The 12816-nt window shown below is 44.0% G+C and overlaps 1 protein-coding gene across 5 annotated transcripts in view; it reads right to left on the reverse strand.

The window, feature by feature from the left end:
• The window catches only part of KYAT3 (kynurenine aminotransferase 3), a 548094-nt gene that overhangs the window by 245318 nt on the left and 289960 nt on the right, over nt 1-12816 (reverse strand). For all 5 annotated transcript variants that reach the window (XM_078646064.1, XM_078646028.1, XM_078646047.1 and 2 more), the window contains one exon: nt 1498-1642. In XM_078646064.1, the coding sequence (XP_078502190.1) occupies nt 1498-1642 (145 nt within the window). The remainder of the gene's footprint in view (nt 1-1497; nt 1643-12816) is intronic.

Genomic DNA, 12816 nt, shown 5'->3' on the forward strand with positions numbered 1-12816 from the left:
TGTGTAGCTCAACAGCAGTTGATTTATACGGACATCGGGATTTCGTTACTGGGAGACGTCTGGGTAGGGGACCACATTAGATTGTTTGCAGAATTACAACATCGCCACTCCCTCCACTCCTCCCAATTTTACAAATCTTTACAGCTAAGGCATGCCCTCCGAACAGACATTCCATCACCCACCTCCCTCCTGGAATTCAGTCCCCTGGAGGCCCAAGTGATGATGGGGAACCTGGGCAGAGGGGGGGTGTCGCGGATTTACCGCTCCCTGGTGAACAATGGCCCGCATCCCTGGACCTGCTGCGTGCCCGCTGGGCGGAATGGATGGGCCCCCTAGAGGAAGTGGACTGGAGGGATGCCCTTATGGCTCTTAAGACCCTGACGACCCCCTCCAAGCTGCATCAGGTGCCTTCCACGCGGTCCAAGATAATGTGCGTGTGCCTTCATTATGCCAATATATTTTGGTATTACAATGCAGGCTTTGAAAGGGGAAACAATGCCCAGGATAAGATCAGTCATTTGCCAGTTTCATTCTGAACAGTGTTACTGAGCACTAAGGGGGTCTTCTAGAGACTCGAAGGACTATGTGGCTCACTGAAGAGAATGCTATAGAAGTTCTTGGCTGGCAGGGGGAGTACCACACAGCCCACACCACACTTCATTGGTGGCACTGTAGATGGCAAGAAGGGAAAAGCCAGGCAGATATTCAAATGACCCCCTCACCTCTATGCCCTGCCTGCTGTCCAAAGAGGGAATGTTGTATGTAACCTCCGTCTGCTGTAAAATACTACCCGCTAGGAACATTTGATGTTTATTTTAGCCAGAAACAACAAAGAGCACAATGGTTATGTTAATCCTTATTCAATGTACACCATCAAACATCAATAAACAGGGTAATTTTTGTCACATCAAAGTACATATGTAGTCTGTCTGAAGAGGTACACATGAAAAGGTACCGCAGAGAGGAGAAAAGAGAGGGTGATGTGAGGGAATGAAGGGAACTTGGTCATGAATTATTAGCGGATAGCCCCCAGGCGAGTCCCCCGAGTACATCTGCAGGGAGTAACCATGCTAGTTCTCAAGGAGTGGGGGACTAATTGACTTTACGGCTGGTACAGTGATGGGGGGCCGTGGGGGGAGGAGACAGTCATCACTGTAACGTATGTCTGTTTAAGTCTAACATTGGACTTCGGAATGCACACTGGTGTTATGTTATATTGTAAAACTTTCCATAAAGTTTATTTTTTTTAATGTACATATGTCGTTAGTGGTGAAGTCAAATTCTTACAAACTTCAAGGAGCATTTCCCACACATTTATTTTATGGGGTCAGATGTTGCAAGTTTTCATAAACGGCTCATATAACAACGATACTGGCAGAGACAGTTGGATACATTTTGACTCAGTTGAAGGATTGTAAAAAGATTCATTTAGCAAGAATGGTAAAAAGCACGGCAACATATTTCAGGATTGACTTTTATTTAAAATGAATCACTTACAAAACCTCGGGTATATTGATTCATCATGTCAACCGATGCGGCTTTCATCAAACCTTCTTTCACGTAACTTGGCGGGGATATATCAGGAAAACCCTGGCCCAGATTCACAACTCTGCTGTCAGCAGCAAGAGAAGTAAATTCAACCCTGGAAGAAAAGGCAATTTTTAAGACTGCATTGGGCGTATCTAGTGATCTCCGACATTCTAACATTTGCAGCACAATGCTCTACAATTTGCAAGTTTCAATACATTGTTCAACGGCTCTCTGCCTTTGATTGACAGAATATTTCTTTGGATGTGTGATAGAAATAAAATGCCGAAGATGCTACTTTTAATTTATAGAGGACACAAGGCATGTCATATGCTACACCTGCATAGTTTGTGCTCTAAATGTCATACTGGCAAATCTCAGTCTGAGGTTTCCTTATAGGTAAAGTTTTTTTTTTTTTAAATAATGCATAGTACATAACTGCCCTGGGACATCAGCTAGTGTATGCTTGATAGACACAAATATGCATAGCTTTCAATAAGGGCTGGCTTTAGGATGGTGACGCGGCCTCGCCCGGTGCGACAATGTTTCTTTGTGCGCCCCGATCCATGGTGGAGGTGGTGACCACCTCCACCACGGATTCCCTCACCACCACCTTTTAACAGTGCCCCTCAAGTCTCCGTAACCACTCACTTTTGGATGCATTTAATTAGTTATATAGCGTCACCCATACCAGTGTAGGGTGTCAGAGCACTTTGCATCACACACATTACACAGAGACAATCAGTTATACATGTATAAATCAACTTATAGGAAATGTAACATAAGCCAGATGACTACAAGGTGTAGGAGTGACATGTCATCCATATTGGTAGGCAGTATAGTTTATAGTTTATGAGTGCTTGGTCTGGAGAAGCACAAAATCAGAATTGAAAACGAAACACCATAGTTAGGGGTTCTCTTCAATAATAAGAATCGATTTCTACCCAAATGAACCCTTTTTTCAACATCAATCTATGCTTTAATCTATACTTTGCTGTGTGTATGCAGTTCTTTGATGACAGTTAATAATTCACTGTTCTATATTAGGATTTTAACTTATTAACTGGGAATAACAAAAGGAAATCTCTTAGAAGAGCAATAACCCACTGACCTACCTATTTACATCATATGCAGTTCGTGGTCAACTAGACAAAACTCTGATCTCTCTCCTGGAAGAAGACTGACCATCAGACTTATCTTGACATTTTTATTGTTGCCTGGAAATTGCTGGAGGCAAGGAATGCGGCAGCAAGTGCTTTTAAAACCTGAATAAAATTGCAGACACGGCGCCCCCTAAAGTCAGCACCCGGTGCGGTGGCACTGGTCGCACTGCCCAAGAGCCGGCCCTGCTTTCAATAACACCCCATAGACCCCCCTTACTACCTATTTACATTATATGCACTTTGTGACCTGAATGGTACAGGTTATTTGCAGCAGGCATATTAATCAGCTGTGCTTTATGATCAGTCAAAACCTCAATTGGACAAAACTCCGATTGCCCTCCAGGAAGATCATCGATCACAAGAGTTATATAGACATTTTTTATTGTTACCTGGAAATTGCTAGTGGCAAGCAACGCGGCTGCCGGTGCTTTTAAAACCAAAATGAACTTGCAAAAAACGTCACCCCCTGAAGTCAGCACCCAGTGCAGTGGCACTGGTCGCACTGCCCTAGAGTCAGTCCTGCTTTCAATAACCACCCACAGACCCCCTCACTACCTCGCTCCATGTCATATCTCCCAGCCTGAAGTCAAAGTTTATTATCGCTCCATGGCCTGAGTTTGAAATCCTGCATACAACAATCTATGTGGAGATATCAAACTTACATTTCTGTGTTCCTCACTCACTGAAGGGCGTGTAAACAATGTGTCACCTGTAGCTGTGAAGCTTTCATGGGGGTGCAGTGGAAGGTGTGTGAAACTTTTTTATCAGTTATGAGACCCCACATCTTTGAACGCCAATCACTTATTGTGGAAGGCTGGGTGTAACTCTATTCACGCAACTGTCTGACTCTAGTAGCATGTGAATACATAACATCTATGTGTAACAATGGAGAAGGTATGATAATTTGTAAAATATGTCAAGGGATAAATGTATATCAATACTTCTACCACTTTCAACTACATACCACTGCATTAAAATGTCCACGGCTTCAAGACTCTCTCTCTCTGCTTAACCACAACTCCAAAGGCCTATGCCTTCCTCCAACATATGCATACCCTTACTTAACTTCATTCTTATCACATCTACACTAACTCTCCACCCATCTGTAGGATCTGCTTCTTATGGTGACCCCCACTTTTTGCTGGATGTAATGCTGTTTTTGAATAGTCTGACTAGGATCCTGCTAATCAGGACCCCAATCTATCTGCTATCTCCCTAAACTGTTATGCTATGTACCTAGGTACACCCCAGATTGGATGCCGGGGTACCCTTGTCAGTACCTAGTATATGGAACCCATGTACCCAGGGCATAGGTACCCCAGAGGCTGCAGCATGTATTATGCGACCTATGAGAGACCATTCAAAATGGACCTACATGCCTGCCATTGCAGACTGTGTAGGCTGGTACATGCACCACTTACTTAAGATATAGGTTTACTATATCTAAGGGTCACTGAACTTAAAACCTATAAGTCACCCCTCTAGCAGGCCTTTACAATCCTGAGGGCAGTGTGTTTGGTTCTAAGTGAGAGGGTGCCCCTGCATGAGCAGGACAACCCTGCAGCCTACGGAGTCCATTCTCCCGGTTTGCCAGTGAAGCAGCCATATACTAATATAGAGGGGCATTACGTGACTTTGCGATGACCATCTCGAAAACGGCTGCATCGAACCCTATCGTGTTTGGTGTCAAACATGTTGGAATCATATCCCCACACCAGTAACCGGTGTGGGGGATATGATTCCACCCACTGGGAGTGTCCTCCGTTATGCTCGTGTTGTTCCCGGTACCAGCCTTATAGTCCTGGACAGCACCCCTGCTTGTGGTGAGTCTCCTGGACCTTGCTGGTCCTCTTCCTGCATTTTCTTGACTTCCTGCATGGGTTGCTTTTGCCAAGGCTTGTTGGTGCTCCAGCCGGACACCGACCCCTTAGCACTCCACATCCTTCGTGGGGCAGCTTGTATTGAGTTCCTGGTCGTCCTCAGCATCGCCTGGTCCTCGCAGCCGCAGAGTCAAGGTCATTGACATCTATCCTGAAGCACCCAACATCTGTGGCCATTCGTCTACCGAGCCCCTGGTGACCCAGCTCAAGTGACCCAGACTCTGTCCCGTCTGCTTACAGGTACTCTTCATCAATAATCCACGTTTGGATTCCCACAGACACTTTCTCCTCTTCCAGCAGCAGCACTTTCCTATAGTCCTCTATTGAGTTTGACAGCGGTTTTCGACGCCACTTCACACCTAAGCACCCAGCTTCCCTGGGATAGGTTACTTGGGTACCACCGTATTCACAGGCGGGGTGCCTCTCCAATCTTCTGTCTTCCACTGGGTTTCTGAAGGGTCCACTGGGAAGGGTCCTTAATCTTTAAAACTCGAACTGCAACTTGCACATAGACTTGGACGTAGCACGCGGTTGTATACTCACACTGCACATCTTCTCCGTGGGGCCCCTATCTACTCACCTTGGTGGTTCCTTGGGGTCCCAGCAATTCTACATCCTCTCGACATGGTCCTGACTCGAGTAGTGGTTCTTATACCACTTTTTAGTATATTTTTCGGTCCACCCTGCGGTCCGCTGTGTATTAGTGCTTTTTACTGTGATTTCTTTGCTAAAGTATTGTGTGCTTTGTGTATAGCTCCGGGTGGGAGATACTGGAACCTAATAGAGAGTATTGTATAATACTTCTTGAAATTCAAAGACCAACCCAAACGGGAAGTGTATCTTGACATTATAGAAAAACCCTTTGATAGGGCTCTATATTTCAAATTTAGAGCAGGAACCCTTCCCCTTTATTCTCTTACCTCAAGCTGGAAATCACACGCACAAATCATAGAGCTCTGCCCTGCGTGCTCAAAAAAATCAGAGACAATGGCGCACTTCTTGTTTGAATGCACAGAGTATGTAATTCCAAGGAGGGTTTGGCTTAAAAACTTATGTCGGCAGCTGGGTACTAACAGCCATGTGACCGCAATCAGGATTTTAATGTCCGACAGCCGTCCTACCTATGCTTGTGTTTTAGCTAAATTTTTATCATGGGCTTGGTCCATCCGTCTTAAAAGGCTAAAATTAACTGTTTAATTAATTCTTAGAAAATTTACTCTTTTTATGAACTGTTAGCCAAATCTGGAAAGTATCTTATATGTGTTTCATTGATTCTTTTTAAAATAATGTGTATTGTGTTTTCATGTTGCTTTTATGATAATTTCTTTTTATCGAAATAAAGCCTTTTTGACTTGACTTGACTTGATAATAAATACATATTTTTATAAATAGCTTGTGTGGTCCTCTTTCATTTATTCTAAACTATAAGATTGCATTCTGGTAAAACAAGCTGTTTTACACTCCTTTAAGACTAAGCCTGAAGGCTGATCTCCACAGCTATCACTTGGATAGCTTTCTAAGGTTTTCTGAGACCTCTTAAATCACCATAAGGGCTGTCTGGACTGCTGCAAGGTGCCCACTTACATTAGTGGACACCATATACCAGGCCAGCTTCTTACACTATCCTTATCAGATCCTTAATGTTACCCAAAACATCACACATATTATCCCTAACAGTACCCCTAACTCCAATGTTCTCAAATGCTAACACATTAGCAAGTGATTCCTGGATTTTTTCTGTTTCAAAGTACATATTTTATATTCTTAAAATTGACCTTTGTGTTTGTTTTTTTATTTTAAAGTAGCCTACAATCTGCCTATTCAAATAATGTAAAAGCTGAAGTCCGGATGGTATGGTTGAAGTAACAGTATAATCAAAATAAGAGAGTTGTGATATTAACACATATGGCATTGGCAAGGCTACTGCTACATCACTCTCCAGAAAATAACTTTCCCAAAAGTTAACAATATTCTGATAACTCATCAAGACAGTTTCCTCATTCGAAAGCCAGATTTACTACCTTCTATTTTTCCAAGCTGGAGTGTAGTACCATCAAAGTGAGTTCTGAAAATGGTTGTGTGGTTTTTGGCAACCCGGGGACTATACTCTCAGTTGCATACCGACCAACTTGGACAAAGCCTATTGGTATCACCAGAGAACAGTCGGCCTCTGGAATGCCATGATCTTATTAATGGCTGAGATTAAATTGCCCCTTGCCCACGCCTGCATTTGTACCTGAAGTGGTATAAAAGGGAGTGTTGCATAAAGCCACAGGTTTGCATCTAGAAACTAGGGTCTCCGTTTTAGAAAAACTGTTTCCTTCAAGTAAGAGTCTAATTTGCACTGCTCAGATGAATTCTTCACACCATTTTTGGAAATGTTATTGATCCTAAAGTATGCCCTTTCAGAGAAGTCTCATATAACCACCTTTATATGCCTGGTGTGACTTTTGTTTTACTTATTAATCTTGCCCCATACTTCAAGGACAGCTCTAATCAATAGTGTAAGAACCAGACTCCAGCCTCTTTTTCTTATGTTTCAAGCAAATGTTTCACAGCGATGACTTAGACAGGTTGTGGCCAAAATAAGGCTATTATTTTTCAATCATGGGTCTACTGAATTCAATCATACCTTTAGCCTAGGCTGCATATGATAAGCCACTCTATCAATGAATGAATCTTTATTCGTATATATATAACGTAATCATAAAACATAAAAACATAAATAAAAGCCACATTAAAACCTTAAAAGCCTTAAACATAATACAGTACAATTCGTTCCCAAAAACAATGTGGGAGCATTTAAGGACCTTTTAACATTTTATAAAAATGTGCAGCCCAGACTAGTCAATTAGGCACACATTATTTTATTCCAGGGTAAGGCACCTTTTAAATACCTAGTAACTGCCAACATCACCTTTTGATCCTATAATAGCAGTAAATATAAAAAAGAAAGGCAAAATGGAGTAAAACCCCTCGCTTTTGAAATTGGTAATAAATACCTTCTACACAAGAATTAATAATATTTACAGAATAAAACCAGGTGTATCAAGGTCTGGGGTGAACTGTCATCACAAGGGCAGGTTAAAAACCATGGGGATCGAACTGGCACACAGGGAAACACATCATTGAGCGTATAACAACCCAGACGCAACTTAGTAAGCAAAGATCGGTCCCTTGGATATTTAACTGCTATGGGATATGGTTCAGCACCAACAACGGATTTCAGCAGTAAATAGGGAAACCTGGGCGCTGGAGAAAAACTTCAACAGATCCGGTCATCTTTAAACTTATTTAAAATGTGTTCCGTACAGAGACCACTGTCGCCCTTGCGAAGTAGATATGGCCGGTTAAAATTATCCATGCAGTCTAAAGAACAGGCAACGGATTTTATATAGTAAATCCACTGTATCTTATGGCCGTAAGTGCATTCCAGGCACTCCTCAATCACACTCCTGTTGAACCTGTCTCCCGTCTACCCAAACAGATATCCAGAGTACCAGTGAAGCCAGTTTAACCTAATCCTCCACATAATTTAAACCCAGTTCCTCATGGATTGCAAACAAGGAGCGGTTTGGGCCCAGCCCTAGAAGTTTTCTTCAGAGTTGGTCCTCTTCAAGGTGGATCGTCCTACACCTACGGTAGCCCCAAATGGCGGCACCGTATGTTGGGACTGGGAGACATTTAATTATGTAGATCGCAGCAGGTGTGTTAGATTTGGGGGTCACTAGATGGCACAGGTGGGTACTTGTGACAAATAGGGACCCTTGCCTCTAGTCAGGGTAAAGGGGTACACTCCTAAAATAACCTCTGCTCACCTCTTGGTAGTTTGGCAAAAGCAGACAGGCTTATCTCAGAGGCAGTGTGTAAAGCATTTGTTACCACATACAGTAATCAAGTGACAACACTACAGATGGACACCACACAGTTGTATATTTAAAATAAGTATACTTTATATAGGACTTAACACAAGACCACAAACGACAAAAATCCACAATACTATACTTATAATGGTAGTTTTGACTTAGTTCTGTTCAGTTCTTAAAATGCAATACTTTAAGTAAATGTACCTTTCGATGCGGGACGCTTCCACAACAAACAGTGTTGCAGCGATGGAAATGCGGTAAAGTTCCGGTGCAAAGAAATAAAGATGTGAGGATCTTCCAGATGCGGCACGCTTCTCCGATGATGCGAGAAGTCTCGATTTGATGAGTCAGCTGCAGCGGCGACACCCTGGTTCAGCGATGCGACGGCAACAACCTTGGCTCCGACACTCTTCTAAGATGTTGCGAGAGACTATCGCACAATGCGACAACTACAGCGGTGACATCCAAGATGCGATGGCAATAGCTCCGACGGCGGCGCGCTTCTCCGTGGATGCGAGCCGCTTCTCTTGATGCGGTGCAATACGACAGCTACAGCGGCGACATCCACTAAGCGACGGCAGCAGCAGCGACGGCAAAACACGCTTCTTCCTCGTTGCAAGACACTTCCCTCGATGCAGTGCAATACGACAGCTACAGCAGCGACATCCACAATGCGACAGCAGCAGCAGCGACGGCGACACGCTTCCTCTTTGTTGCAAGACGCTTCTCTCGATGCGGTGCAATACGACAGATACAGCGGCGACATCCAAGATGCGACGGCAGCAGCAGCAACGTCAACAAAGGAAATCTGGGGAGCTGGGGGTTGAAGTCTGTTGTCCCTGTGACTTCAGCAGGAGGCAAGCTCATTTCCAAGCCCTTGAAGATCCTTACAAGTTGAAAATAAAGTACACAAAGTTCCTTTCTCCTTCCTTTGGCAGTCAGGCAACCACTGCAGGCCAATCCCCCAAGCAGCACTTCAGCTTAGGGATAGTTTCTCCTCAGTTTCTTCAGGTTCCTCTCCTCAGTAAAGGTTTCTTCTTGTTTGTCCAAAAGTGATCTAATTTCTTGGGATCAGGGTCCCAATATTTATACCCCAAAATCCTTTGTCCTCTGAGGGCAGAGGGGCCTTTGCCCAGTCCAAACCAGTTCTGGAGCACTCTGTTGATACGACTCCTCCTTTCCTTTCACAGTGCAGGGTAGAAACATCATACGCACCACAGGAGGTGGAGCCAGCATTGGGGAGGGAAAGCACACCCTTGGAACACTTTGTTGAGATGATTCCTTCTCTTCTTTCACAGTGCAGGGCAGAGACATCAGCCGCATCACAGGAGGTGGAGCCAGCATTGTGGAAGGCAGGCACAGCCCTATTCAGGTCCCTGGTGCAACTCCTCCCAGCCATCTAGATCTCTCTATTCACCACTGGGCTGACTCATTCTGTCTCTTGGCATTCCCCAGCCCTGTCACTCAAAAACACCAGACAAGGAATACACAACCTAGCAGAGGCAGGCTTGGATAATTAGACAAGAAAATACCTACTTTCTAAAAGTGGTATTTTCCATCACAGAATGTTAAAACCAACTTCACTAAAAGATGTATTTTATCATTCCGAGTTCAGGCATACTAAACTCGAATTTCTACCGTGTTCCCAGAGTCAGTTAGGATTATAAACTGTAATAATCTAACTGCCCATTCTGGCCTATGGAGAACAGGTAGCCTTGCAATAGTGAAAAACGAAAATGGCTGTAATTCACTATTAGGAAATGCCACACACATCAGGGCTTGTCCTACCTTATACATACAATGCACCCTGCCCTTGGGCCTACCATATGGGTGTCTGATATGAAGAAAAGGGAAGGTGTAGGGACTGGCAAGTGGGTGCGCTTTCCCAGTCAGCATGACAGTACCAGACTGCACACAGGCTCTGCAATGGCAGACCTTAGACACAACCAGTGATGCAAGCCCACTAGCTGCATTTGGATTTACAAGCCCTGGAAACACTCAGTGCACTATACTAGGGTCTGACAAGTAATCCAAATCAGTCGATCATGGAATCACCAATTCATACATCAATTTACAATAGGGAGTACTTGCACTGTGGCACAGTGTTCAAAGCATCTAACACCAGCAAAAACACATGAAGCAACAGCAAAAATGGAAGGGAGACCCATGCCAATGGTGCCAGGTCTAACAAGGGGCAAGATGGGTTTATGACCCACCGACAGTGAAAATTCAAACAATGCATAGCATGCTTGTGTGAACTTGGAGCAGTGACTGGAAATGTAATAAAACTAGTTGTTCTGATGGTCAAATTATACCCCTAAATAGGGAAAGGTGGACACCCTAGTCATTTTTTGCCCTTTGATATCAAGTTGTGTTCTAGCTTTCTTCCTCCCGCAGACCATATAATGGGTCTTTAAAATGTGTGTACCTAGGTCCAGATCATCCATGAACTCTACAAACTTATAAACCAGAAGTAATAATCAGTTTGCGGTTTGGGCCATCAATACGGCATCGTCGGCATATAGCAGGGTAGGCACGCTGACAGACTTTACCGAAGGCAGGTCAACCTCATTGTCACTAAAGTAAATATTCAAGTTATTAATATATAATAAAAACAATATTGGAGCCAACACACATCCCTGCCTAACCCCCGTGGGAGACTAAAAGATTTAGTTGTCTCCCCCTCTGTGCCGTATTTAACGCAGGCATCTACGTCCACATGTAAAGCTCTAATAAATGCGATCAACTGGGCTGGCAGTCCCATTTTCCCAAGGATATCCCAAAGCTTGGACCTAATCACCTGGTCGAAGGCACTACTGAGGTCCATAAAGGCAAGAAAAATAGACCCCTGCTTCGCTACAACATACTTCCCTATGATAAGGTTCAGGCACTGTTCCAGTGTGGCCCATCCCTTCCTTGAATTCATATTGGACGGGACAGATAATCTAATTTGCCTGGGACCAAGCTTCCACTCGCTAAAGGACAGTACGCACACCATCTTTACCACTGAACTTACCAGGGAGATTGGTCTATAGCACATAGTGTCCTGCCCGTTACCCTTCTTGAACACAGGGACTATGGTAGCAGATTTCCAAATCAGCGGTAGGCCTAGCTGGGTCAGGGCATTAAGAAGATTGGCAGAACTGTGGCCCAGTGAAGTGGGTCAGCCTTATATAGATCCATGGGTATCCCACCTGGCCAAGGTGCTTTGTTGGACAGGCTACCCATGATGGCCTCATATACCTCCTCATACTCAAAACCGTATCTCTAGTGGGTACAATTTATCAACATCATCCTGAAGAATGCGGAGTTATTTGCCCAGGGCGTATACATTATGGTATTGGGCAACTCAAAGGGCTGGCGAGAGAGAAGAACCTATATCATCTTGCACAGCCACTCTATAAAACTTGCCAGTTTCCAAAAAGCTATACCAGGTTTCTTCCCATTCTATAGGGCCTTTGACAGATGGAAACAGGTTTGTGGTGACTAAGGGCCAGGTTTGAGATTAATTACATGGAAATCTGTACCCAAAATTCCTGTTACGGTTGCGATTTGAGTTGGCAAATCAGTCACTGCGTGGCAGAGAGGCCGTTATTGTGAAAGCTGGGCCACGATTTGCATTGAATAGGTCAGTCATTGTTGTGGTAGGAATTCAAAACTAACATTGGCTAAGGTAGCAGGTCTTGCGTTGGCAAGATAGTGTCATGCTTATTTTGTATAGTGAGTATATGCAAGCAAAATAAAAAGAAGGAAACAAAATGCTGCCCTCTAAACCTGGTGGCCATATGCTCGCAATTAAACATTCTAAATTAAAAAAATAATAGTCATAACATATAAAATGATTACAACAATGGGTAAACAGTTGGGAGGTATGTCTATTACATCTCTCACCCGCTTACTTGATCTGGGCATGCTAGTGGCCATAAGCCTGATCACAAAAAGGTGGAAGTCACCTGACCCTCACGCCGCCAAAGCCTTAAGATGCTCGGTATTAGTATGGGCGAGGGTGGATAGCGTGGCACTGCATACTGAAGACACCCTAGGCCGCCAGAAAATACTCCTTACTGCGAACTGAGACACTATTTTACACGATCTTCAGGGGGAACCATCACAAGATACACACACTCCCACTACCACGGCATCAATGGAGTCGGCCAAGTTTACCTAGTTAATATTGCTTTGCCCAACCTTTATACAACCACCTCCCACTACCTACAGGTACAGAGGGAACAGATACGTCACACTCGTTGCCTGATGCACACACCCAAGCGAAGCAAACTTCATACACCTGTCCTCGCACACCATCCCCCGTGCGACTAAGATTGACATTGGAACGTAAACTGCATTGCAAAGCAAATACTGTATATTGTATGACACTCT

The sequence above is a fragment of the Lissotriton helveticus genome, chromosome 1_1, assembly GCF_964261635.1.
Source record: "Lissotriton helveticus chromosome 1_1, aLisHel1.1, whole genome shotgun sequence".
Taxonomy (NCBI): Eukaryota; Metazoa; Chordata; class Amphibia; order Caudata; family Salamandridae; genus Lissotriton; species Lissotriton helveticus.